Source organism: Aotus nancymaae, unplaced genomic scaffold, assembly GCF_030222135.1.
Source record: "Aotus nancymaae isolate 86718 unplaced genomic scaffold, 86718_ANA_hifiasm-v0.15.2.pri h1tg000057l, whole genome shotgun sequence".
Classification (NCBI taxonomy): Eukaryota; Metazoa; Chordata; class Mammalia; order Primates; family Aotidae; genus Aotus; species Aotus nancymaae.
Window position 1 is genome coordinate 24,380,109 of NW_026988471.1, and position 27,361 is coordinate 24,407,469.

The 27,361-nt window shown below is 38.7% G+C and overlaps 1 protein-coding gene across 41 annotated transcripts in view; it reads right to left on the minus strand.

The window, feature by feature from the left end:
- DTNB (dystrobrevin beta) overlaps positions 1 to 27,361 on the minus strand; it is a 310,093-nt gene that overhangs the window by 234,141 nt on the left and 48,591 nt on the right. For 39 of the 41 annotated variants that reach the window (XM_064363918.1, XM_021677096.2, XM_021677095.2 and 36 more), the window contains exons 3-4: positions 26,559 to 26,639; positions 20,612 to 20,825 (exon numbers count right to left, since the gene is read on the minus strand). Coding sequence is in view for 38 of the 41 variants with exons in the window: in XM_021677091.2 (XP_021532766.1) it covers positions 20,612 to 20,825; positions 26,559 to 26,639 (295 nt within the window). In the remaining 3 variants the exon portion in view is untranslated. Of the gene's footprint in view, positions 1 to 11,631; positions 11,760 to 20,611; positions 20,826 to 26,558; positions 26,640 to 27,361 lie in introns of those variants that run through there. The other 2 variants (XM_012453296.3, XM_064363916.1) reach the window with 2 other exon arrangements.

Genomic DNA, 27,361 nt, shown 5'->3' on the forward strand with positions numbered 1-27,361 from the left:
ATTCCTTACTAAAAGAAAGAAAGAAAAAAAGCTGCTGTGGGTCAAAGTGAAACCAGTGGCACAAACACTGATGACATTCTAAGGATTACATACAATCAGCCCTCAGGATCCATGGGGAATTGGTTCCAGGGCCCCTCCAGATGCCAAAATCCATGGATACTCAAGTCCCCGAGTTGATCCTCCATATCCGCAGGTGACTGAATTGACACATGGGAACCTGCAGATACAGAGGGCCGAGGGTACTGGCAATGCTGAGGAGTTTGAAAATAATCTAGAGGGAAAAGCACAGCACCTTGGAAATGGCTTCAGGAAGAATACCATCCTTAGGACCCTATCCACTTCTAAAGTGATTGTATCTGGGAACTGTGGCTCGTGCCTGTAGCACCAGCTACTCAGGAGGCTGAAGCAGGAGGATCACTTACGTTCAGGGGTTTGGGACCAGCCTGGGCAATATAGTGAGACCTCATCTCTAAATAAAATAATAATAATACAATAATATTATTGTTGGTCTAATACTTAATAAAGGAATTATTAAGAATAAGTTTGAATATGTCTGAAGTCATTTGGATAGACCAAGCAGAAGAATTGGTGTAGAAATGTAATTATTTCTTTCTCGCTAAACCAAGTGGGCCCTTTATCAAAAGAGACAGCACATTATCTAAACACAGAAAAAGGAGAGAAACACAAAGGGGTAGAAAACTGTTCTGTTCTTTTCACCAGGAATTCACACACTCAAGAAGATTAAACTGATGTTTTCCAATGTGCATATTCATAGTCGTTTTTTTTGCAGCATGTTTCTAATGGCAAAAGACTGGAGATAATCAAAATGTCCATTAATAGACTGACTGCTATCATAAAAAGAGTAAGAAATATATATGAAAGACAGAATTATATGCAAGGCAGACTAAGGTGGGAAAGCAAGGTACAGAACAACATAACTGCTGGAAGGTTATTAACAACTATGTTAAAAAGGAGGGAGAAGAATAATATTATCACATATTTGTTTGCATATGTATAAACTATATGTGAGGGGATACTGAGAAAATAACAACACTGGTTGTCTCCAGGGTGGAATGTAGGAAGAGAGGAATGAAATAGTGGGTACTTTCACTGTAAGTATTAAAAATGCTTATACTAGAAAAGAAGGTTCTCAAGTCAATAATCTACCCCTCCAACTTAAGACACTAGAAAAAGAACAGCAAATTAAACTCAAAACAAGAAAAAGAGAAAAAAATACTGTAAGAGCAGAAATTAATGAAACTGAAAACAGAAAAATAGAGGGAAAAAAATCAATAAAACCAAAAGCTGGTTCTTTGAATGGATCAACAATATACAAATCTCTCGCCAGACTAAGAAAAAAAAAGATACAAATTACCAACATTAAGAAAGAGGGGAAATCACCACAGGTTCTACAAACATTACAGAAATAATAAAGATTATTAAAACACCTTTATGTCCATGAATTCAACAGCTTGGATGAACTAGACAGATACAGACTACTTGAAAACACAAACTACCAAAGCTCACTCAAGAAGAAACAGATAAACTGAATAAACTCATATCCATTATAAATTGAATCTATAGTTTAAAGTCTTTCAAAAAAGAAAGCTCCTCATTCTGAGGGCTGTACTGGAGATCTCTAAACATTTAAAGAAGAAAAAACTGCATGTCAACTCATTCTTCCAAGTCATAAAAAAAGGGAGGAAACACTTCCCAACTCTTTTTATAAGGTCAGTATTATTCTTTCTTTTAATAATTTCAACTTTTATTTTATTCATTTATTTATTTACTTGTAGAGACAGGGTCCCACTATGTTGCCCAGGCTGGTCTTGAACTCCTGGACTCAAGTGATCCTCCTGCCTTGGCCTCCCAAAATGCTTGGATTACAGGCATGAGCCACCGCACCCAGCTCAATTTTTATTTTAGATTCAGAGGATACATGTGCAGGTTTGTTACACAGGTATACTGCGTGATGCTGAAGTTTGGGGTATGAATGATCCTATCACCCAGGTAGTGAGAACAGTACTCAACAGTTAGTTCAACCCTTGCCCCCTCCCTCTGTCCCTGCTCTAGCAGTCCCACGGGTCTACTGTTCCCATCTTTATGTCCACGAGTACCCTATGTTTAGCTCCAACTTACAAAGGAGAAAGTGTCAGTAGTTAGTTTTCTGTTTCTGCATTAATTTGTTTAGGATAAGGGTAAGGCCAGAATTATTCTAATACCAAAAACACACAAAGACATTACAATAAAAGAAAACAAGTCAGTATCCCTCATAAACATAGTTACAAAAACCTGAGTAAATCAAATGTAGCAAAATAAAATGGGACAAAATCACAACCTAAGGAGCTTTATCCCAAGAATATAAGGCTATCTTGACATATGAAAACCAATCAATATAATTCACTATTCAACAGACCAAAAAGAGAGAAAGGCTATATGACCATCTGAATAGATGCAGATGACAAAATTCAACATCCATCCCTGATGCTCTCAGAAAACTGGGGAGAAAAAAGAGAATTTCTTCCATGTGACAATGGGCTTTTTTTTTTTAAAGACAGGCGTTTCACCATGTTGGTCAGGCTGGTCTTGAACTCCCAACCTCAGGTGATCCGCCCGCCTTGGTCTCCAAAGTGCTTGGATTACAGGAGTGACCCACCATGCCCGGCCAACAATGGGCATCTTTAAAAATAATCACAGTGACCATCACACTCAGTGAAGAAAGGCTGAGTGCTTTTCCCCTAAGATCAGGAATAAATCAAGAGGGCTGCTCCCACGACGACTCCTTGTCAACATCACACTCCAGAACCCAGCTGGTGAAATAAGAAAAAATAAACAAGCCAGGTGCAGTGGCTCACGCCTGTATTCCCAGCAGTTTGGGAGGCCGAGGCGGATGGATCATGAGGTCAAGAGATCGAGACCATCCTGGTCAACATGGTGAAACCCTGTCTCTACTAAAAATACAAAAAAAAATTAGCTGGGCATGGTGGCGCGTGCCTGTAATCCCAGCTACTCGGGAGGCTGAGGCAGGAGAATTGCCTGAACCCAGGAGGCAGAGGTTGTAGTGAGCCGAGATCGCGCCATTGCACTCCAGCCTGGGTAACAAGAGCAAAACTCCGTCTCAAAAAAAAAAAAAAAGAAAAAGAAAAAAGAAACAAAAAACATACAGATTAGAAGTAAAGAAATAAAACTGTTCATTCCAGGCAATATGATCATTTGTAGAAAATCCTTAAAAACCTACAAAGAAAAGCCACAGAACTACTAAAAAACACTACAACAAGTGAGTTTAACAACACCGGAATGCAAGGTCAACATAAAAAATTCAATTTTATTTCTCTAAACTAGCAGACTATTGGAAATATAATAGCAACAAAAATATAAATACTAAAATAAAAATCATTTTTTAAAACATGTTCAAGATCTGTATGTTGAAAATTACAAAAAAAGAATGAGAGAAATCAAAGATTTAGAGAGATATACTATGTTCACAAAATGGAAGACTCAGTAATTTAAATGTCAGTTTTCTCTAAACTGATCAGAATCCTGTTGTGATTCAATGCAATCCTCTGAGGAGATGAAAGAGAGGAAAAAATGAAACAAAACTGTTTTTCCTTTTTTTTTGAGATGGAGTCTCACTCTATCACCCAGGCTGGAGTGCAATGGCGAGATCTCGGCTCAATGTAACCTCCGCCTCCCAGGTTCAAGCGATTCTCCTGCCTCAGCCTCATGAGTAGGTGGGATTACAGGCACGTGCCACCGCGTCCAGCTAATTTTTTGTATTTTTAGTAAAGACAGGGTTTCGACACTGTTTTTCTTACTCTCTTACATAGCACTTCACTGCTGACACCAGATCCACAGGGAGTTATTTCCCCACACACCAACCAAGCAGTTCCCCAGCGGATACCAGCTGGATGTCTATAATCTAATTCCAGCCTGACACTATTTACCTGGAGGTAGCATCAGATCCTACAGGTTAAGGGCTCAGTCCCCACCTTGTATATCAGTAGCAAGTAGTAGGCTGTCACCTATACTTCCGACCAATCAACTGTAAAATCGGGGGTTCCCATGACCCTTTCTTGGGCTGATTAGTTTTCTAGACTGGCTCACAGAACTCAGGAAAACACCTATATTTAACCACTTACTTATGGAGGATACTATAAAAAATACAGATGAACAGTCAGATGGAGGAGATGCATAGGATGTGTTTTGTGGGAAGCGGCACAGAGCTTCCATGCCTTCCCCAGGTGTGCTACACTACGCTCCAGGAACTTCCACCTGTTCAGCTATCTGGAAGCTCTCCAAACCTAGACCTTTTGGGTTTTTAATACAGACTTCATTATGCAGGGGTGACTGATTATATCTTTGGCCATTGGTGATCTGCCTTCAGCCCCTCTCCCTTCTTGGAGGTTAAGGGGTGGGGCTGAATGTCCCAACTCTCTAATCAATCACACAGTTAGTTCCCCTGGCAATCAGTCTATATCCTGAGGTTATCCAGGAGCCCACCAAGAATGGCCTCCTTAGTACAAAAGATGCTCCTATCACTCAGGAAATTACAAAGGCCTTAGGAGTTCCGTGGAAAGAACTGGGGTCAAAGTGCAAATATTAAAACAAAAGATTCTACCACCTATCAAGGGGTTATCAGGAGCTCTGTCTTTCCTGCCACCCCTATCACTCAGGAAATTACAAGGGTCTCAGGGACTCTGTGCCAGGGACTGAGGGCAGAGACCAACATGTATATTTCTTATTATTTCGCAATTCCCAATTGAATTCATAATAGGGCATTTCTGTAGAAATCAACAAGATCATTTCTTGTATATTTTTAGAGTTCTAAACCCATACAATCCTCAATAAGGCAAGAGAATAAAGATACTATTCAGATGCCTAAACCCCATCCTGTTCATGTCACGTTGAAAAACTTCCTTGTGTTATTTTCGTATGCGTCCAGAGCTGAGAACCACCAACACAGAGCTTTGAATGCAATAGTAAGACTTTAGCTTTTATTTTTTTGGCCATGGTAAATCAAAGGACACAATAAAAGATTACAGAAAAGTAATCATACTGCATTTGTGTAAATCATTCTGGCTCCAAATCTCATTCTCTTCCTTCAAAAAGACAAACTACCTATTCCTTGCTGCAGGGACAAAACTGATGCTATCTATGCAGACAGACAGGAAAGTGTAGCAGAGTCCAGCATACTAGCAAGAGAGCCATGTCACTCCCAACTCTTCAGTGAGAAGAGACTTAACTCATTAGTACTCATCCATAAACACAATACAATGGGTCTTAATGGGTACTATGACATCTTAACTTCTAAATATTATAATAGTACTTGTACAACACTTTCTTAATCTTCAAAATGTTTTAGAAACACTAATATTTTACAACACTTTGCATCCTTATTCAAAATATTCTTTAACTCAACCCTGTTGTAAATATTAGTTCTAGATTCAGAAATTCTCATATTTGATTATAGAATAACAGATATAATTCTCAATTAACCTGCATCAGCACTAAAACACTTCTATTCTTTTCCATTCATTAGGATTAATATTAGTCTCAATGTCTGGTCTCTGATGAAGGAATCTGTTAATTTACAAAATAATCTAGATCAGGCTGAGGAGACGAAAGAGAGGAAAAAATGAAACAAAACTGTTTTTCCTTTTTTTTTGAGATGGAGTCTCACTCTATCACCCAGGCTGGAGTGCAATGGCGAGATCTCGGCTCAATGTAACCTCCGCCTCCCAGGTTCAAGTGATTCTCCTGCCTCAGCCTCATTAATCCCTCAAATAAGCATTGCCAGTAATGTGCACTCCTTTAATACCTCATCTCTGCAATCCACTGTTTAACCATTTTTCTTACTCAGTAACAGCCATGTAGAAATCTCCACACATGGGAGAGAGATCCAAGATGGCTGATGATTAGCAGCTCGGGCACGTACCTCCCAGTGAAAGCGCAAAGAACGAGAGGACGCCACACTTTCAGACGAAAATTAGTTGCTCATGGACCAGGAGATTCCCAGTGGAGGAGATCCACGGGTCGCCAGGGCGACTCTTGTGGCCGGCGCGGCGGTTTTGCTGGTGCCTTAGCACGCCAGTTCTTGGTGCAGAGTCCGGAGATTCCCGGGAAGAAAAGCACCATCAATCTTAACACCGCTGTTTTGGCCGGCACAGTGGACTGCTCAGATTTCGGCGCAGGGAATCAACAAGTTGGACGTCAGAGACCCAGTTAGAAAGTCGGTAATTATAAAGACGACAGACGGACAAATATATAATGAAGGGAAGAAACCAGCGTAAGAAGGTAGAGAATACTCAAAATCAGAATGCCTCTCCCTCTACAGGGGATTGCAATTCCTCATCAGTAACGGAACAAGGCTTAATAGATTACACCTGTGTTCCAATAACAGAAGCAGGTTTCAAAACGTGGGTGATAAGAAACTTCTGTGAATTAAAAGAACTTGTTCTAACCCAATGCAAAGAAACTAAGAACCTTGAAAAAAAGGTTTGACGAAATGTTAACGAGAATGGACAATTTAGAGAGGAATATAAGTGAATTGATGGAGATGAAAAACACAACACGAGAACTTCGCGAAGCATGCACAAGTTTAAACAGTCGAATTGATCAAGCAGAAGGAAGGATATCAGAAGTCGAGGACCAGCTCAGTGAAATGAAACGAGAAGACAAGAATGCAGAAAAAAGGATGAAAAGGAATGAGCAAAGTCTCCAGGAAATATGGGACTATGTGAAAAGACCTAATTTACGTTTGATAGGTGTACCTGAATGTGATGAATAGAATGAATCCAAGTTGGAAAATACTCTTCAGGATATCATTCAGGAAAATTTTCCCAACCTGGCAAGGCAGGGTAATATTCAACTCCAGGTAATACAGAGAACACCACAAAGATATTCTTCAAGAAGACCAACCCCAAGGCACATAATCGCCAGATTTATTAGGGTTGAAATGAAGGAGAAAATACTAAGAGCAGCCAGAGAGAAAGGTCAGGTTACCCATAAAGGGAAACCTATCAGACTTACAGCAGATCTCTCAGCAGAAACCCTACAAGCCAGAAAAGAGTGGGGACCAATATTTAACATCCTTAAAGAAAAGAACTTTCAACCCAGAATTTCCTATCCAGCCAAACTAAGCTTTATGAGCGAAGGAAAAATTAAATCTTTTGCGAACAAACAAGTACTTAGAGAGTTCACCACCACCAGGCCTGCTTTACAAGAGCTTCTGAAAGAAGCACTATACATATAAAGGAACAACCAATATCAGCCTTTCCAAAAATACATCAAAAAGCAAAGAACTTTAACACAATAAAAAATGTACATCAACTAATGGGCAAAACAGTCAGCTAGCATCAAACGCCGGTATTAAACTTATATATATTTTAATTGGATAAAAAGCCAAAACCCATCGGTATGCTGCATCCGGGCCCATCTTACATGCAACAATACACAAAGACTCAGAGAGAAGGAGGAAGATGTACCAATCAAACAGAGAGTAAAAATAAACTAATAAACAAAAAGCAGGAGATGCAATTCTCGCCTCTGATAAAGTAGACTTTAAAGCAACAAAGATCAAAAGAGGCAAAGAAGGACATTACATAATGGCAAAAGGATCAATGCAACAAGAAGAGCTAACGATTCTATAGATCAACGAGATAGAAAATTAACAAGGATATTCAGAACTTGAACTCAGACCCGGAACAAGTAAACTTAATAAACATTTATAGAACTCTCCACTTCAAATACACAAAACATACATTACCACCTCACACCTATTCCAAAGGTGACTATATAATTGGAAGTAAATCATTCCTCAGTAATCGCATAGCATTTCATAGGTTTAAATTAAATATTGGTTGGCTGTTTGTTTGTTATCTTCTTCCCTTATTCCTTCCTGACTACATCATTAAGTATAATTATCAGTATAAAAGAGGTTTTCAATACCCATTACTAAATTGCATTCTAGCCTGAGCAAGAAAGCAATACTCCCATTCTCTCTCCCTCTTTCTTTTCCTTCTTCCTCCTCCCCATTCTCTCTCTCTCTTTCTCTTCCTTTTTCCTCCTTCCTATTCTCTCTCTCTCTCTCTCTGTAAAAAAAAAAAAAAAAAAAGAAAGAAATCTCCACACATAATCTCCCACCTAACAAACCACAAATCTTCTCTTCCCTCTGCCTGTATGCACTTTCAGGTGCACAAATGTATGTATGCTTAATATCATATGCTTTATTAAGGGTCAGGGGATATGCATGGAAGTGTCAATGTGTAACTCAATAGGATAAACAGACTAAGCAGAGTGGAAGAAGTTTTAAGTTCAGGTAAAATAGAGGAATCTGAGATTGAAGATCATAGTAAATGTGAGCAGGATGAATTTATAGACAGGACAGATTTGGGGAAAATACTTAGTGACTCTTTTATGTTTAAGAATACATTTATAAGTAAGTATGCATCCTGAGAATGGGGCAGCAGGCTCAGGTCTTAATGATTAGCCAGCCTTTCCCACTCATATCACTTATCATCATTTACCACTTTAGGCTCACAGTTTGTGCTATCAAAAGGTTTATATACTCTTCAAAAGGAAATATTAATATAAACAAAAATATACACAAAAGTAATAATTGTATATTTAAATACAGTTACAGAAACTTATTAAAGAAGCCAGGCATGGTGGCTCATGCCTGCAATCCCAGCACTTTGGGAGGCTAAGGCGGGTGGATCACTTGAGGCCAGGAGTTCGAGACCAGCCTGGCCAACATGGCAAAACCCCATCTCTACTATTAATAAAAATACAAAAATCAGCCAGGTGTGGTGGTGCATGCCTGTAGTTCCAGCTACACAGGAGGCTGAGGCAGGAGAATCACTTGAACTCAAGAGGTGGAGGTTGCAGTGTGATCTCGGCTCACTGGGCATGCTCTCTAGCATGGGCAACTGAGCAAGACCCTATCTAAAAAAAAAAATTAAAAAGAAACTTATTAAAGAAGAAATAGTTATCCAGCCGAGTGCAGTGGCTCAAGCCTGTAATCTCAGTACTTTGGAAGGCCAAGGCAGACGGATCACAAGGTTGGGAGTTTGAGTCCAGCCTGACCAACATAGTGAAACCCCAACTCTACTAAAAACACAAAAATTAGCTGGACGTGCCGGGCGCGGTGGCTCACTCCTGTAATCCCAGCACTTTGGGAGGCCGAGGCGGGTGGATCACAAGGTCAAGAGATCGAGACCATCCTGGTCAATATGGTGAAACCCCGTCTCTACTAAAAATACAAAAAAAAAATTAGTTGGGCGTGGTGGCGCGTGCCTGTAATCCCAGCTACTCAGGAGGCTGAGGCAGGAGAATTGCCTGAACCCAGGAGGCGGAGGTTGCGGTGAGCCGAGATCGCGCCATTGCACTCCAGCCTGGGTAACAAGAGCGAAACTCCGTCTCAAAAAAAAAAAAAAAAAATTAGCTGGACGTGGTGGCATGCACCTGTAATCCCAGCTACTCAGGAGGCTGAGGCAGGGGAGCCCGGGAGGTGGAGGTTGTGGTGAGCCGAGATCAAGTCACTGCACTCCAGCTTGACTCGGTCTCAAAAAAAAAAAAAAAGAAATAGTTACCCAATAAAATTAATGAAGGGGTAGTCTCAACATCCTTACTTTCACAAATCATGTTACTTATATTTTTCCCTTGAAAAAGAAAAAAACCTTAGCTTGCTCCTTTCTCTTAAATGATTGCTTTGCAGGCCAAGCATCAGCAGTTACTCCTCTGCGCTGAATGCTTTTCTTGGCATTTAAACCTCTCAGTCTACTTTAAGCCTAACTTCCTACAACTGCCTGCAAACAAGGCCAAGAGGAAGCACTGCCTTTGCTTTTCTCATGTTGCTTTAGAGCCCCAGCATTCTTCCTCTACAACTAGAGGGAAGCAGAGAGAAAACTGCAGCTACTCAGCACCCTGATACCGCATGATTTTGTTCTTGATCTAACTGATTCCTTCTTCTTGGAAGAACTCATTCTTGATCCTTCCCACCAGACATCTGAAATTTTTCTGTGTATACTGGTCAAATGACACTTAAAACTGAATAATTAGCTACCCCTGGCCACGGCACATACAACCTCACAAACCTCCATGTTTTCACTACTTCCAATTCAAAGTCCAAGTTTATACCAGAATTGACTCCTTCAAACAAGATTTGGAAAAGATATTTAACCTGGTTTCATCACAAATAATGTAACTCACTTCAAATCTGGCCTATGATAGCTACAGAGTTGATTGGTATAGGTCAACATTTGAAATACAACACAATTAACAGTGAATACTAACGTCTATATCAAGACATTAAGATGAAAAGATAAGCAGGTAATATTTGTTGAGATGATAGGACAGAAGAAACTTGTCGTTTTAACCCCACTCAAATAGAAGCCCTCCAGGTAATGTCCTCCTTCAGTAAAGGACATGATGATTCTCTTCGTCAGCCTTCTCTGTATGATTCATTTCCATAGCCCTATCATTTTACAGTCTGACAATAAATGATGCACATGACTTCTAAAAAGAGTTCTTATTATCCAACACTGAGAAAACAAGTGCCAAGCTAAGCAGACAGTGAGTCACCCTGAATAAACGCTGTTATGTTTTAACATGCAGCTACCTTCAGAAGCCTCTGTGGTCCGCACCTGTTCCCTGTGGATGGGAAATAATTCGTTTCAGTTCAATAAGGTCTCAAATTCTGCCTTTCAATATTTAAAACTAACCTAATCTGGATGATGTTTCTCTAGCTTTACACTATCTAGTAGGAGTTTGCTATTCAAATTAATACTTTTGAAAACAAGACTACGGGGAGTATTCTGTACTTAAGAAAACAAGCTGTTTCTACCTCTTTAGCAAATGATTGTGGATGCTGCCAACCATAAATTTCTCACATGAAAACAGACTTCAGCTTCAGAAGCACTATTACCAGTCTGATTATCATATGTAGCTAAAAGTAATAAGAGCATCTCTCTTTGATTTTCAAAAACTCGCATTTTGCCAATTAATCTTAATTTACAAAACTTCACAGTGAATGGATCTTACAATAATCAACTGCAAATCAAGAATCCATTTGGCGAATGTCAAACGGCTTAATCAAGTAAAATCAACTTAGAATATTATTTAATTTTATCACAATCAGAATGCCTGCTGCTTTTCATTTCAATGTTATAAACATTTATAAATAATCTAGTATTATACTAATTGAGGAATGAAAGATATATAAAGCAGAATCTCTGCTCTCAAGGATTTCCGTTCCTTTTTGAATACTTAGGAAGCAGTTTACAACATTATGTAATTAAGGGCCAAAATAATAATATAAACAAGGACTGTAAGTCATCAAAGGGATGAAAATGGGATTGGTGATAATAAGGCAGGCTACGCAGTAGATAAAAACTTGAGTTGAATCCTGAGAAACAGAAAACATTTGGACAGAAGAAAAGGAGACTGGGTAATCCCAGATAGATGTGGGAGTTGAAGGGGAACAGAACGCATGGCATCTGTCTGGGGAAAATAAGCACGTCATGTTGGAAAAGAAGTGTCTCCAGGAGTGTAATTAGGGCTTGGCGTGGGTCAGGAGCTAAGCACTGTTATCATTAAACCAAACTGTGGGGTGTGAGCTTAATTCAAACCTACCGGGATTCTTTGAAGGTTTCTGAAGTGGGAAGTTACATGATGAAATAGTGTCTTAATCAGATTAATTTCAAAGTGAGGTACTGAATGGACAGGAGAAGTCTCTCTGGACTTGTTACTACTTCTCTCCCCTGTTTCAGAAAAAAAGAAAGGCAAAGAAAAACAAACACACTCAGAAAAAGTATTTCTCCTGCCCTTTCTTTAAAAAAAAATAAAAAGATGCACAAAAGAATAAACAAAAAAAATACTTCTGAAATATTAGCTAATGGTAAAACCCTTTGTACATCTGCATATTTTGAATCCAGATTTTTGTTTGGAAATTAGCACAAACTCATGACTTCTCTTGGGATAGAAGCTACAAGATAAAGAGTAAGTGATGGATGGCCAGGTGTGGTGGCTCATGCTTGTAATCCCAAGACTCTGGAAGGTCAAGGCAGGAGAATCCCTTGAAGCCAAGAGTTCAAGACCTCCCTGGGCAACAAAGCAAGACCCCATCTCTACACAAAATAAAAAATAAACTAATTAGCCTGTTCACACTGAGAAACGGCTCTGAAATTTTAAAGAAAAAGAAAATAGCCAGGCATGATGGTAGGCACCCAGTATTTCTACCACTCCAGAGGCTGAGGTAGGAGGATCATTTGAGCCCAGGAGTTTGAAGCTGCAGTGAGCTATGATCACGCCACCGCACTCCAGCTTGGGTGACAGAGAGAGACCTTGTCTCTTAAAAAAAAAAAAAAATTAAATGTGCTACAGCAGTGGAAAATTTTCGCACTCAGCACTAGGACTCTGATCTTACTTGGCTGGCTTTTTTCTTATCATCCTGAATCCTCTAAAAACAAGCAGGGATGTAAATAAATACTGTACACCAACACATGAAATGTCTGTGCCTCCCAGGAAATTATAGTTTTGTTTAAAAATCACTAATGAAGAAGACTGTAACCTAATATTATCTTTTTGAGCAACATCCATTCCATAATGTGCTAGGCTGGGCAGATTCAGAATTTATGGAATACATTTGCTTTTATTTAAAATGGACTGTTTGTTTCTGCTTTGTTTTGTATTGTTTTGTTTTAAACATTCACTATTAAGAGGGAACAATACAACTTTTTTAATGTATTCAAATGAAACTGCTAAAACAACATTTTTAAATGGTTGTTAGCCACATTTGCAAACCACACAGGAATTTTTTCATATAAATCCATCATATATAAGTATCTTTATACCAAAGGAATCTTTCAATTGTTCAAATTAGCAAGAATATTTTCTACCAAGTGTTATTTTAAATGGTAAACAATAACTCTGGGCCTTTAAATGACACATTCAAAACTATATTTTGTATTTTTTAGATTTATATATATTTTACAGATTTTATCCAAACCTAGTTTCATTAGCTGTATCTTTTTTTTTTTTTACCAGTTTGTTACATTTTTAAATGAAATTTCATTGTAACTCTGAACCAACACTTTGGTAAAGGCCACAGACTCATTTGTAAAACAAAAGTGGATGAAAAACATGAGGAAAAATAAGATTCAAAAATCAGAAATAAAGTTATAAGAGCAATTTGGCCAGGTGCGGTGGCTCATGGCTGTATACGATCCCAGAACTTTGGGAGGCCAAAGCAGGTGGATCACTTGAGGCCAGGAGTTTGAGACCAGCCTGGCCAACATCGTGAAACCCCATCTCTACTGAAAATACAAAAATTAGCCAGGCGTGGTGGCATGCACCTGTAATTCCAGCTACTCGGGAGGCTGAGGCATGAGAATCACTTGAATCCAGGAGGCAGAGGTTGTAGTGAGCCAAGATTGCACCACTGCACTCCAGCCTGGACTATAGAAAAAAATATGTGTGCGTGTGTTTCTATCTTTGTACCCTGACTAGCATACCTTTATAATGGCCAGGAATGTCATGTTCAAATTTAGAACTGTAAGGCAGCCTATACTCCCACGTGGGAAGAATCTGATCCCCCTTCCTTCCCACCTCCAGCACAGCCCATACTTCAAAGGATTATGCACACATGTGGACAATCTAGCCCACATGTCCAAGTTTGGCCCACATTCTCAGCAAATGTCCACTCCTTCACTAGTCCTTAGACACAGGGATACAGCTACCTACAAAAACAAAACAAAGTAGGACAACATACACCAGGTTCAGAAGCATCAGTACTAGAACAAATGGACCAAGAATTTAAAAATAAGAATAAACATGTTTAAAAAGACGATATAAAACAAGAACCACAAATCCCAAAAAAGAATAAATCAGATATATATTACATAGGGAAATAAAATAGCTATAGCTAAAGAAATAACAGATGAAAGCCAGGCACGGTGGCTCACACCTGTAATCCCAGCACTTTGGGATGCCGAGGCAGATCACCTGAGGTCAAGAGTTTGAGACCAGCCTGGGCAACATATAGTGAAACCCTGTCTTGACTGAAAAATACAAAAATAAACTGGACCTTAGGTCTGAGAAGAAACATCTACAGTCTCTTCTCTCTGAAGCCTGCTACTTGGAGGCTTCATCTGTGTGATAAAACCTAGCCCTCCACAACTCCTTGTCAGAACTCCTTCAACCAACTGCCAACCAGAATCTGTTTAAATCTACCGATGACCGGAAGCTCCCTGTCCCTCTTCAAGTTGTCCCACCCTTCCAGATCACGCCAATGTAAATCTTACATGTATTTGATTGATGTATCATGTCTTCCTAAAATGCATAAAACCAAGCTGTACTCTGACTTCCCTGGGCACATGTTGTCAGAATCTCCTGGGGCCGTGTTATGGATGTGTCTTTAACTTTGACAAAATAAACTTCCCAAATTGACTGAGACCTGTCTCAGATATTTTAGGCTCTGGTAAGCACAGATTTTAAAATAACTATGTTTACTATATTTAAGGAATAAGAGACAAGAATGAGTTATTTGGTAGAGAACTGGAAAACAAAACAATTTTTTAAAATCTATCATATATAAATGTTTAAACTAAAAAACAAAATCATTAAAATTAAGAACCTGGTGGGTTTGGGGCTGGGCGTGGTGGCTCACACCTGTAATCCCAGCACTTTGGGAGGCCAAAGCAAGCGGATCACCTGAGCTCAGGAGTTTGAGACCAGCCCGGACAACACAGTGAAACTCCATCTCTACTAAAATACAAAAAATTAGCTGGGCGTGGTGGTGTGCACCTGTAATCCCAGCTACTTAGGAAGCTGAGGCAGTAGAAACACTTGAACCCACGAGGCGGAAGTTGTGGTGAGCCGAGATTGCACCACTGCACTCCAGCCTGGGCAAGAAGAGCAAAATGCCATCTCGTAAATAAATAAATAAATAAATAAATAAATTTTTTTTAAAGTAAAAGAACCTGGTGGGTTTGAGAGCAGATTAGCCATTGGCAAAAACAGAATAAGTAAATTGGAAGACATATTATAGGATAAATTATCAAGAACAAAGCCCAGAATGAAAAATTGATACCAAATTCACAAAAGATAGAAAAAATATTGAGGAGACAGTAAGAGGCATACTATACATTTATTTAAAGTCTCAGAACAATATTATGTGGTAATAGATTTTTTTAAAATAATAAAGTCTCAGAAGAGAGGAGAGTATTGGGAATAAACAATGTATGAAGAGAAAATGAGTGAGAATTTTAAAAAACCGATAAAACATATCAAACCACATGTACAAAAAGCTCAATGAACAAGTAGGATAAATACAAAAAAAAGTCACACCATGACTTACCATGGTAACACTGTTTAAAACCAGAAACACAAAGAAAATCTTAAAAGTTGCCACAGGGCCTGTAATCCCAGCACTTTGGGAGGCCGAGGCGGGTGGATCACGAGGTCAAGAGATCGAGACCATCCTGGTCAACATGGTGAAACCCCGTCTCTACTAAAAATACAAAAACATAGCTGGGCATGGTGGCGCATGCCTGTAATCCCAGCTACTCAGGAGGCTGAGGCAGGAGAATTGCCTGAACCCAGGAGGCGGAGGTTGCGGTGAGCCGAGATCGCGCCATTGCACTCCAGCCTGGGTAACAAGAGCGAAACTCCATCTCAAAAAAAAAAAAAAAAGTTGTCACAGGACATAAAGAGATTACCAGCAAAGATTACACCTACAATTGACTTCTCAACAGAAATAATGAAAACAAACGGATATTGGAACAACATTCTTAAAATGTTGAAAGAAAAACATTGTTGCCGGGCGTGGTGGCTCACGCCTGTAATCCAAGCACTTTGGAGGCTAAGGCGGGCGGATCACCTGAGGTCGGGAGTTCAAGACCAGCCTGACCAACATGGTGATACCCCGTCTTTAAAAAAAAGAGAAAAACATTGTCAATGAAGAAGTGTACACCAAGTAAAAATACTCTTAAAGAATGAAGGTGAAATTTTCTAACAAAAACTAAGCTAATGTTGTTAGCCACATTTGTAGGTCACAATCTGCTTGCACAAAGGAAATACCAAAGCATATTATTCTTCAGGCAGAGGGAAAATAACTCTGATGGAAGCTTGAAAATGCAAGAGGGAATGAAAAACAACAAAAACTATCCTCTCCTGTCTTATCCCACTGACCTGCACCTAAAGTGAACATCCTGATTTTGTCAAGGATAGAGATACTGCAAGACAGGGTCAATGTTCAAGTTTCTGGGTTAGTGTGTGCATGAATGTTTATTATTTCTAAGAATGAATGAATAAATGAAGGAAGAAAGTGTACACGCACAAAGATCAGTCAGAAGTCATGGCAGTAGTTCAGGGGAAAAGGAAGATGGTCTGGGATGGTAGCAGTGCAGATGGAGAGAAGCAGATTTGAGAGATATTCGAGAGGCAGAAAGGACAGCTCTTGGCAACCAACTGGGTGTGGGACTGAGGTAGAAAGAAGAGTTATAAATGATTCTCAGGTTTCAGGTTTAAGTAACTGGGTGGCTGGTGAGGCCACTCAATGAGAAAGGGAACCACGAGTGTATGATGCCCTTCATGAAATGCATGGTGAACACGGGGGTCTCCTCATATCTAATCCATCCCCCATATATGGCACCATGGGGTCAGGGTAAGAATTAAACCACTCTCTGCTCCAGAGGCACAAATTCTGATTTGTTTGAGCTATAAAGCCTAACACCTACATATACCTGGCAAAGTACATAGTTCTGGAGGAAGACTTGGGTACTTTTGCTTGGTGCTGAAAGAAGCCAACTCTTCTTAACCTCAACTTCAAAGAGGAGGCATTTAGTAGTAGCTGCTCACAGGCATTTTGTGAAGTCAGCCTAAGGATAGAGCTGATATAAGTAGAGGGCAAAGCCACTCAAAGAAATGAAGTCAGAGCTCTAATGCAACCAAGATCAGGGGCTGGCCTGCGTCTGGACCCCTCAGTTTGTCAGCCTGTATCCATATTCTTATTATAAAAGGCCACATGAGTAGGTTTTCTACTACTTACAGCTAAAGACACTGAACTGATATCAAGGTTGGAAATAGAAAGGGGATCTGTAAGTAACAAACCTTAAAGTGTGAAATTGGCTTAGCTGCAGCAGAGTAAGGATTCCCTCTTGCTGGAAATTTGGACATCCTTATTATACTGGTTAAAGCACCTTTATGACTACCAATAATATTGTGCTGGAGAACCTGAGAGGGAAAAAGTGCAGCTAGCAGTGTTTTCACAACTCCTTGTGGCTTTCACTAAGATCCTGCACCCAGGGGTTTTGTAAATATTGGTCTCTGTGCTTTTTTTTTTTTTTTTTTTAATTTTCTGGAAGCCTGAAATTTCGAAGTGAAGTCTCTGTCCTTTTCAATGTTTTTAATTATCAAAATATAACACATTCAGAACTCTCAGTATTAAAAAATTAGGTCTCAAGAAAATACTTAGAGAAAAGTTTTAGACCCTATTTGTTCCTGACTGTTGTTTTAGGGTCTCATACTCTATTATAATAATCAGAAATTATCTGGCCAAAAACATGGACTATAAATTTGGAGGTGAGAGATTAAATAATTTTTGCTTTCAAATTTTAACCTTATGGAATTATGAAACACAAAGGCAGGATGGATCAATTAAAATAAATAACTAGGTAGTCTATGTATGAAAGGAACTCTCCAGCCTAAGTAACAAAGTGGCCAATCAATAAAAAGGTTAACATTTAAAGTATTTAACAACAAAATGCCCTGGTTTTCAAAAATGAAATTCTGATAATCAGATTCTTTCTTTTTTTCCAACACAAGAAGATCAATTTTAAACTTCCAGATAGCCAAATAAGCTCTTGTCATATAAAGGTTTCAAGCTTAGTAAAGATGTGATCATTTATTCTGATACCACGGTAAATGTTTTAAACAAATCAAAGCAAAAATTACCCAACTCACTAATAACATACTATATCCCTTACTCTTCTTAACTCACTCATCTTTTTTTTTTTTTTTACTAGTTATTTTCAGTGTGTGTTTCTACTCAACTGCCTTCGTCTGATTCACTGTCCACTTATGGACTCCTAGTCTCTCTGTATGTGTCTAGTCTTCTCTGTATATGAACCAGGATATCTTTGTACCTTCTGTTTCTAAGTTTGGTCTTCCCGTTCTCCCTTTTACTATCTCTGCCCTCTTCCTTCCCCTTCCTTCTTTAGCCATATGCTATAACCTGAATGTCTGTGCTCCCCGCAAATTTATATGTTGAAATCCTAACCCCCAAGGTACAGTATTAGAAGGTGGGACCTTCAGAAGATGATTAGGTCTTGAGGGTGTCCTCATGAATGAAATTAGCACCCTTATAAAAGAGGTTCCAGAGAACTCCTTTGCCCCCTTTGTTACATGAGGATACCACAAAAAGGTGCCATCTGGGAGCCAGAAAGCAGGCCCTCCCCACACACAGAATCTGCCTGGATCCTGAACTTCCCAGCCTCCAGAACTGCAAGAAATAAATGTGTGTTGTTTATAGAGTGTCCAGTTTATGGCATTTTGTTAGAGCAGCCAAGTGGACTAAGATGCCACAGTATTTAACTTATTTAACATGATTATGGAATCCAAGGTTTTCATCTCTGCTTGACCATTTGTAGACAGTAAGATGTTTTTTATTTCTGACTTTAAAAAATATTGTTTCTTGAGTTAGTTTGTGTTGTGTGATCCCTGAATTGATTTACTGAATGAGTCAGTGTCATGATAAGGTGCTGCTCACTTACCACAGAATAACAATTTTTACTAAGGGTTTTGAAACAAAAAGCCAGTTCTTGGGCAAGAAAAAATTAATCTATGGAGTCACTAACTTAAATTACTAAAAAATGGCATTAGAATCCTGGGACTTATGTCACTTATACACTCTTATTTTTAAAATTCAGATTTCTGCCGGGCACAGTGGTGCCCACCTGTAATGCTAGCTACTAGAGAGGCTGGAAGGAAAGATTGTTTGAGCCCAGGAGTGTGAGACCAGCCTGGGAAACACAGCAAGAACCTATCTGAAAAAAACAAAAATTCAGATTTCTTTAAATAATTTTCTATTAAATGGATACAAGGTCTAATTTGATAACGGCTTATAAAAATGTTGTGAATTTAGTGAGTGCTTAAATTATGACTTGGCTTTGACATTTCCACAGTTTTACCACTAATTCACAGACTCCTTACTATTATAAGATACAACTAAAAGCATTTTACAAATATATGTACCCAAAAAAGGTCTACAGACAGCAAAACATGAAGCAGAGACAATTAATCCATTCAAATCAGATAGCCAAGAGGATAGCAAGTAGCAGAAACTAGAACTCTTGGTTCATAGAACATCACCATTTAATCTCTGTACTTCCACAATCATAAATCTGTGCTTTACAATTTTTTCGTTTTATTCTTTACAATACCAACTTACTTCTCTATAAATATAAGTACAGCAAATCATTTCCCTTTTAATTGGAGTACATTTAAATAGCTTTCTTCTTTTGTTTTAAGATCTACTAAACTATGTTCTGCATTGAAAAAGTTTAAAATAGGTTCCTAGATATAAAGAGAAAATCAATTTGGCTGGGCGCAGTGGCTCATGTCTGTAATCCCAGCACTTTGGGAGGCTGAGCGGGTGGATCACCTGAGGTCAGGAGTTCGAGAGCAGCCTGACCAACATGGAGAAACCCCCTCTCTACTAAAAATACAAAATTAGGCCGGGTGCGATGGCTCACACCTATAATCCCAGCACTTTGGGAGGCCGAGGCGGGTGGATCACGAGGTCAAGAGATCGAGACCATCCTGGTCAACATGGTGAAACCCCGTCTCTACTAAAAATACAAAAACATAGCTGGGCATCGTGGCGCGCATCTGTAGTCCCAGCTACTTGGGAGGCTGAGGCAGGAGAATTGCTTGAACCCAGGAGGTGGAGGCTGCGGTGAGCCGAGATCATGCCATTGCACTCCAGCCTGTGTAACAAGAGTGAAACTCCGTCTCAAAAAAAAAATACAAAATTAGCCAGGTATGGTGGCGCATGCCTGTAATCCCAGCTACTCAGGAGGCTGAGGCAGGAGAATCACTTGAACCCGGGAGGCGGAGGCTGCGGTGAGCCCAGATCACGCCATTGCACTCCAGCCTGGGCAACAAGAGCGAAACTCCACCTCAAAAAAAAAAAAAAGAGAGAGAAAATTATAGTCCAATATTTGATATTACAGAGTAAAAAAAGATTAGCCTTCTGAACAAACTAGGCATAGAAAAAAAAAGAAAGAGCCTTAAAAGTCAAATAGAAAGCCCCATAATCAAATTCAAAACAGCTTTTTTCATGAGCTAGAGAACAGCTGTATAAGGTGTCTATAATTTTCCCAAACCATACATCTCAAATGTTGGGGTTCTCCATAATATTCCAGAGTTTAATATATGCCATGCTCTAGGACAGTAAGTCACTATGAACCAGTTTCTAGAAGGGCTTGCACTGAATAATTTCCCTTTTAACTGCGATTCTAAGTTGCCAGCCCTTAGCAAGGCAGTATGGAAGAAGAATGATTCAGAGACAGATGTTCTTAAAAGAAGTAAGCATGTAAGGGAAGGTACTAGCCTGTCATATGCAGCAATCATAAAGTTGAGGAGGAGGCTGATAGATTGTTCCACACTAATTTGGTGAGTAGAAGGAAGGCGCTTGTTCAACTGATAGTAGATGGAGGAGATAACAGTTTCCAGGCGGGACACACTGATCTCAGTGGCATGGTCCAGTGTATTAAGGCCATTGTCTCGGAAGGCTTCAATCATGTTCCAGATATCAACAAGATGAACTAAAGAAAAAGAAAATAAACTGTCAACAATTTTAAAGTGTGGTACTACATTCACAATGGGACTCTTAAATTTATCAACTAGTTCTTAAGTTTGAAAGGAAACTTTCTAGCCAACAATGAGGAAAAAAAAAACATTCTGTGGTCAAATAAAGAACTTCAGTCCCAGACAACATCAAGGAGCCACTATAGCGGTAGGGGAAGGACCACTTCCAGACTTCACATGTAAATAGCCAGTATTTCATGTCTTTGCACACAGCGACCCATGCAATTCCTAGCAATGGATAATTGGAGAAAAAAAGATCAAGAACTACTTATGAGAACTTCTACACTTTTTGAAAATTTGCTGTATCATCTTGAATCACTTTATTGTATTACTTTAGCCTAGCAACTAAAGCAACAGTTTACGACTCAAACTTTATAACCCTAAGGAGAGAGAGAAATACAACTGCATTAAGTAAAATATTAACATGCTTTACAGGCAACTCGTAGCTCTCAACAACTCATAGGTCAGCCAAAAATAAATTTATCTATTGCATATTTCCTCTATCATTTAAGAGGCTGACTTTCTTTTAAATCTCATTTTCAGTAATAAAGTAGGCTGGGTATCTGGGTCTACACTCCTCTTGAAAAATGACAAAAATTCCTGGATGGAACATAAAAACAACTTTTTAAGTGCACCAAAAAAGTAAACAATACTCAACTAGACAGAAAAGAGACATTTCTTTGAAAGAAAAATAAGAATGACGCCTGACTTCAAGCAACAAAGGAAGCAGAAGACTGCAAAATAATTTTAATGTACTGAAAAGAAATCAAAACCACCAACAAAATTATATACCTAGTATAAAAAAAAAGCTTTCAAGAAAAAAGGTTCAATAAAGACATTTTCAAGTACACAAAATCTGAAAGTATACTTTCCAACACTGAAAAACTAGGGGAAGAATTGAAATTAGGAAAATACAACTGATCAATCCAAAAGAAGGCAAGAAACACAGAACAAGCAGCACAAATAGCAAAAAAAATGATGGCTGGTGTGGATCCAAATATATCAGTTAATTGCAATAACTATAAACATATTAACGTACCACTTAAAAGACAAAGACTGGCAAATTCACATTTTTTAAATAATCAAACTATATGCTGTTTGCAAGGAATATGTGTAAAACATGAAGACATAAAAAAGGTTTAAATATAAGTAGATGACAATTTCTAACCACAATAAAGGTGATGTTACTTTATTTGTAACAGAAAAAAAGCAGGGAGCTTGTAAAACCACATGATCAACTCAATAGACATAGAACTGGCATTTGGAAAAATCAAATATCCTTTCATAATAAAAACACAACAAACTAAAAATAGAAGAAAACTTCTAGCACTTTAGGAGGCCAAGGCAGGAGGATCCCCTGAGGTCAGGAGTTTGAGACCAGCCTGGTCAACAGGGCAAAACCCTGTCCCTACTAAAAATACAAAAAATTAGCTGGGTGAGGTGACAGTCACCTATAATCCCAGCTACTCGGGAAGTTGAGGCAGGAGAATCACTCAAACCCAGGAAGCAGAGGTTGCAGTGAGCCAAGATTGTGCCACTGCACTCCAGCATGGGCCACAAAGCAAGACTCCATCTCAAAAAAAAAAGGCGGTGAGGGGGATGAAGTACTGATACATTCTGCAATATGGATAAACCTTGAAAACATATTTTAAGTAAAAGATACCAGACAGGATGACATATTGTAAGATTCTATTTACATGAAATGTCCACACGGGCAAATCCATTTTTCAAAAGCACATTAGTAGTTGCCAGAGATGGGAGATGAGAATAATGTGGAGTGACTATTAATGGGTATGTGGTTTATTACTGGGGTGATGAAAATGTTCTAGAATATGAGAGTGATGATGGTTGTACAACTCTATGGATACACTAAAAATCAATGAAAAGATTGTACACTCTAAAAGGGTGAATTTTATAATATATGAATTTTATATTTTTTTTAGTGGTGGAACAAAAAGCACTGTTAAAGATTCAGAGGGTCACTGAATAATGATATAAGTTTTTAATTGATAAAAAAGATATAGGAGGCTTGGTGGAGTGACTTATGTCTGTAATCCCACTCCTAGCTTCATTTGAAGCCAGTTCATGAACAGGCTGAAGAACACAGTGGAACCCTATCTCCACAAAAAAAATAGGCACAGTGGCACATGCCTGTATCCTTAGCTACTGCGGAGGCTACAGCAGGAGGATCAGCTCAGGAGTTCAAGGCTTCGGTGAGCTATGATTGTGTTACTGCACTTCAACCTGAGTGACAAAGTGAGAAAGTGAGACCCTAGAGTCCAAAAAAAAAAAAGTAAAAAGAAAAGAAGGAAAGATGTAAGAACTTTACATTTATTTACATCTAATAGAATAGTCTCAAAACATATAAAACAAAAATAAACAGAACCTCAAAGGGACACAAAGGAATTCAGAAGCTTACTGGGGGATATTAACTCACCTCTCTTAGTAAGTAATAGTGCAAATAAACACTCAAAAAGTACAGACACAGACAATTAAACTTCATAATAAAGTAGGCATAATGAGCACTATATAAAGTACAGCCTTCACTGATGAGAGAATATGCTTCATTTTCAAGTACAAAAAGATACATATAAAAGTTAACCACATCCTTGGCTGGGTGCAGTGGCTCACGCCTGTAATCCCAGCACTTTGGGAAGCCAAGGCAGGTGGATCACTTGAGGTGCGGAGTTCAAGACAAGCCTAACCAACATGGTGAAACCCTAACTCTACTAAAAATACAAAAATTAGCCAGGTGTGGTGGCACACACCTGTAATCCCAGCTACTTGGGAGGCTGAGACAGGAGAATTGCTTGAACCTGGTAGGCAGGGTACAGTGAGCTGAGATCTCACCACTGCTCTCCAGTATGGGCCACAGAATGAGACTCTGTCTCAAAAAAAAAAAAAAAAAAAAAAAAAAAAAAACCATATCCTGAGCCATAAAGCAAATCTCAACAAATTTTAAAGGATTAAAATTATATGAACCATGCTCTCTGATTAAAATGAAATTAAGTTAGAAATCATTATCAAAAAGACAACTTTTAAAGGAAATCTTATCTTTAGAAATAAAGAAACACACTACCAGGAAACTTTCTTAATTAACCTGATTAAGGTTGTCATGGTTTAAATATTTGTCCACTGCAAAAATGATGTTGAAATGTAATCTAATCCCCAGTGTGACAGTATTGAGAGGCAGGCTTTAAGAGGTGATTGAGTCATGAGGGCTCTGCCTTCACGAATGGATTAATCCACTCATGGATTAATGGACTAATTAATTAATGACTTATCATGGGAGTAGGACTGGTGGCTTTACAGAAAAAGGAAGAGAGACCTGCGCTAGCACACTCAGCCTCCTCACCATGGGATGCTGTGCATGGCCTCTGGACTCTGCAGAGTCCCCAGCACCAAGATGGTTTTCAACATACATGGCTCCACAATCTTAGACCTTCCAGCCTCCATAACTGTATGAAATAAATTTCTTTCTTTATAAATCACCCAGTTTCAGGTACTCTGTTATAAGCAACAGAAAACAGGCTAAGACAAATGTTACCTACAAAGGACTTGCCAAAAACATATTTCTTCATAGTAAAATGAGAGGCTTTGCTCTGATCATGGGAATGAGATAAGGAATGTTCACTATCATCATTTCTATTGTACTTGAGGCCAAACCAAGATAAATATGCAGATAAAGAAATCATCAGTGTATTGGAAATAAGTAAATAAAGCTGTCATTATTCAGAAATAACAAAACTATGTACACAGAAATCAAAGATTCTACAGATAAACTGATATGAGTTGAGAACAACTGCAAGAAATGAGATCAAGATATAAAGATCACTGTATTTCTATACATCAGTAACATAACAACGAAATTTAAAAATAATAGTATCATGTGTCATTGAAGACCTAGTAATAAATCCAATGAAGAGGCCAGGCACGGTGGTTCACGCCTGTAATCCCAGCATTTTGAGAGGCCAAGATGGGTGAATCACTTGAGGCCAAGAGTTCGAGATCAGCCTGGCCAACGTGGCAAAACCCTGTTTCAACTAAAAATACAAAAATTAGCTGGGCATGGTGGTGCATGCCTGTAGTCCCAGCTACTCAGAAGCCTGAGGCAGGAGAAACTCTTGAACCCAGGAGGCAGAAGTTGCAGTGAGCCAAGATCACACCACTGCACTTCAGCCTGAGTGATAGAGTGACTCTGATTTAAAAAATAAAAATTACAAAAGTAAAAAATCCAATGAAGGATGTGTAACATCTCTACAAAGAAATTAAAGACCTAAATAGCTCTAGGGATGAACATATACCACATCCATAAGAAGAAATCTCAGTGCTGGAAATATGTCAATTTTCCCCAACTTGATTTACTGATTTAATACAATCCGAATCAAAATCCCTGCAGGACCATACAGTAAAAGAGGAATTTTACTGTTTGTAAATTATACTTGAAGAAAGAAATGAAAAAAAAAATACAAGAGAATTCTTTATTTTATTTTGTTGGTTTTAGTAGAAATTGGCAAGCAGATTCTAAAATTTATATGGAAATAAATGTGAAAAAGACTGTCCCAGAGAATCTTAAAAAGAAAAACAGAGCAAAGTGGGAAGACTTGCCTTGCCTGACATCTAGATTTACTAAACTCTAATAGTAGTTACTGCTACAAGAAACAGTGTGGTATTGGTAGAAGGATAGACAAACAGTCCAGTGGAACACAAAGAGGGTCAAAAAGCAGACCTCCTCATATATGGACACTGCCACGAACATTCTTGTACAGATTCAAGAATGAATGTATATGAGAAGACTCTTTAGCAGTGAAAAAAAATTGTTTATTTTCTTGTTTATTGACTATTGACCTTTTCAATAAAAAGTGAAAGAACAATTGAACGTACATAAGAAAAAACTTGAAAACTGACTACTACTTATCCTGTACATTCTCAAAATATTTTTCAGATCAACTGTAAAATCCTAGGTGAAAGGTAACAAAATAAAACCTTTAGAACAATGCATCTTTTACTTTATATTATTAATGCCATTAGCCTAGTCAGGCTCTCAACACTTCACACATTCAATTCTATGGTTAATGTTCTTTCCATTGTATAAAACAGTTTTTCACTGATACACACAAACACAAGAAAAGTACAATAATTCTGTCATGATTAGTTCGTCTTCATGGAAATAAAGAGAAGAAAGATTATGTATATACCACAGACATACATATACATATATACAGACACACACACTTTATTTTATAATCCACATGGTAGCAATTATTTATAGAAAAGGTTGATTCATATTATATTAAGCTTAATCAAGAAAATCAACTTCAATTATACCTTTATCAAAAACACTAATGTTTTTCTTTTCCTCCAGAAGCTGATAAATTGTATTAATTTTGTATAAAACATTTTGTATAAAGCATTTCCTTAATAAAAGACACAGATAAATCTATTCTCCCATTTAAAGAACATTAATACCACACCAGCCTCAAAACTAGCTACATTATTGAGTTTGTTAAACATTTTGAGGGACAAACGAGTAAAATGACAAGTTCTTCCATTACAAAGCTTACATACTGATAAACACTTAAGACAAAAATAGTTCAATTAACATTACAATGCGACCAGAACATGTTAAAGTCTTTTATAATATTGAAAACTCTATCCAGCTATCACAGAAATGAGTAGAAATGACTCACGGTTGCATCGTTTTTGTACAAATCGTAATTTGCAGGCTGTTCTGTAAGTTGATAGTCGTATGACATCAAAATTCTGAGCACCTGAAAAAAGGCAAACAGAAATGCTCAACTGGATTTACCATTTAGTTTCCAAACGCTAGAAAGTGGCTCCATTCTACTGTGTTGCCATAGTATAACAGTCAGCTAGGACTTCTGTTTTATTATGGAGGGTCAATTAAAAAAAACAGAGGGAGAAAAGGATAAGAAACATGTGCATGCCCAATACGTGCCGGGACTCTGCTAGTCTTGCTCCTGATATCCTGTCTGTTCATCAGCGAAAACTCCAAAGGTAGGAACACTCATGACATGGGTGAGTGAACTACATGATTAGGAAAGGGGAGCAGGGTGGCATCGTGGGAAAGACCCAAGCCTAGAGTCAGAAAAGCTGCATGCCTGTCCCAGCCTGACCAACTACAGAATGCAACTGTGGCCATGCCGCATGCCGCTGTGCATAAGTGTCCTCATCTGGGAAATGGGGGAACCTACCAGCTGCCTATAAGGTCCCCTTCCAGGTCTGTGGCAGCCTGTATTTTGTGTCCACAACAGTATTTCCAGAGCAGTATTTTATGTGCTTCTAGTATGTTGTCCCTCTCCATCAAGATCTAGAGATTCTTTCCTTCCATGGGAATCTGACCAGGACACTGTGACTGCCTCGCTGCCCAGAACGCAGCAGAAGTACAGTGTAGGACTTCTGGAGACAGATGATAGAAGACGGCACAGCTTGCTCCCCTCTTGCTCTTCCAGGATGCCTGCCCTGGGAACCC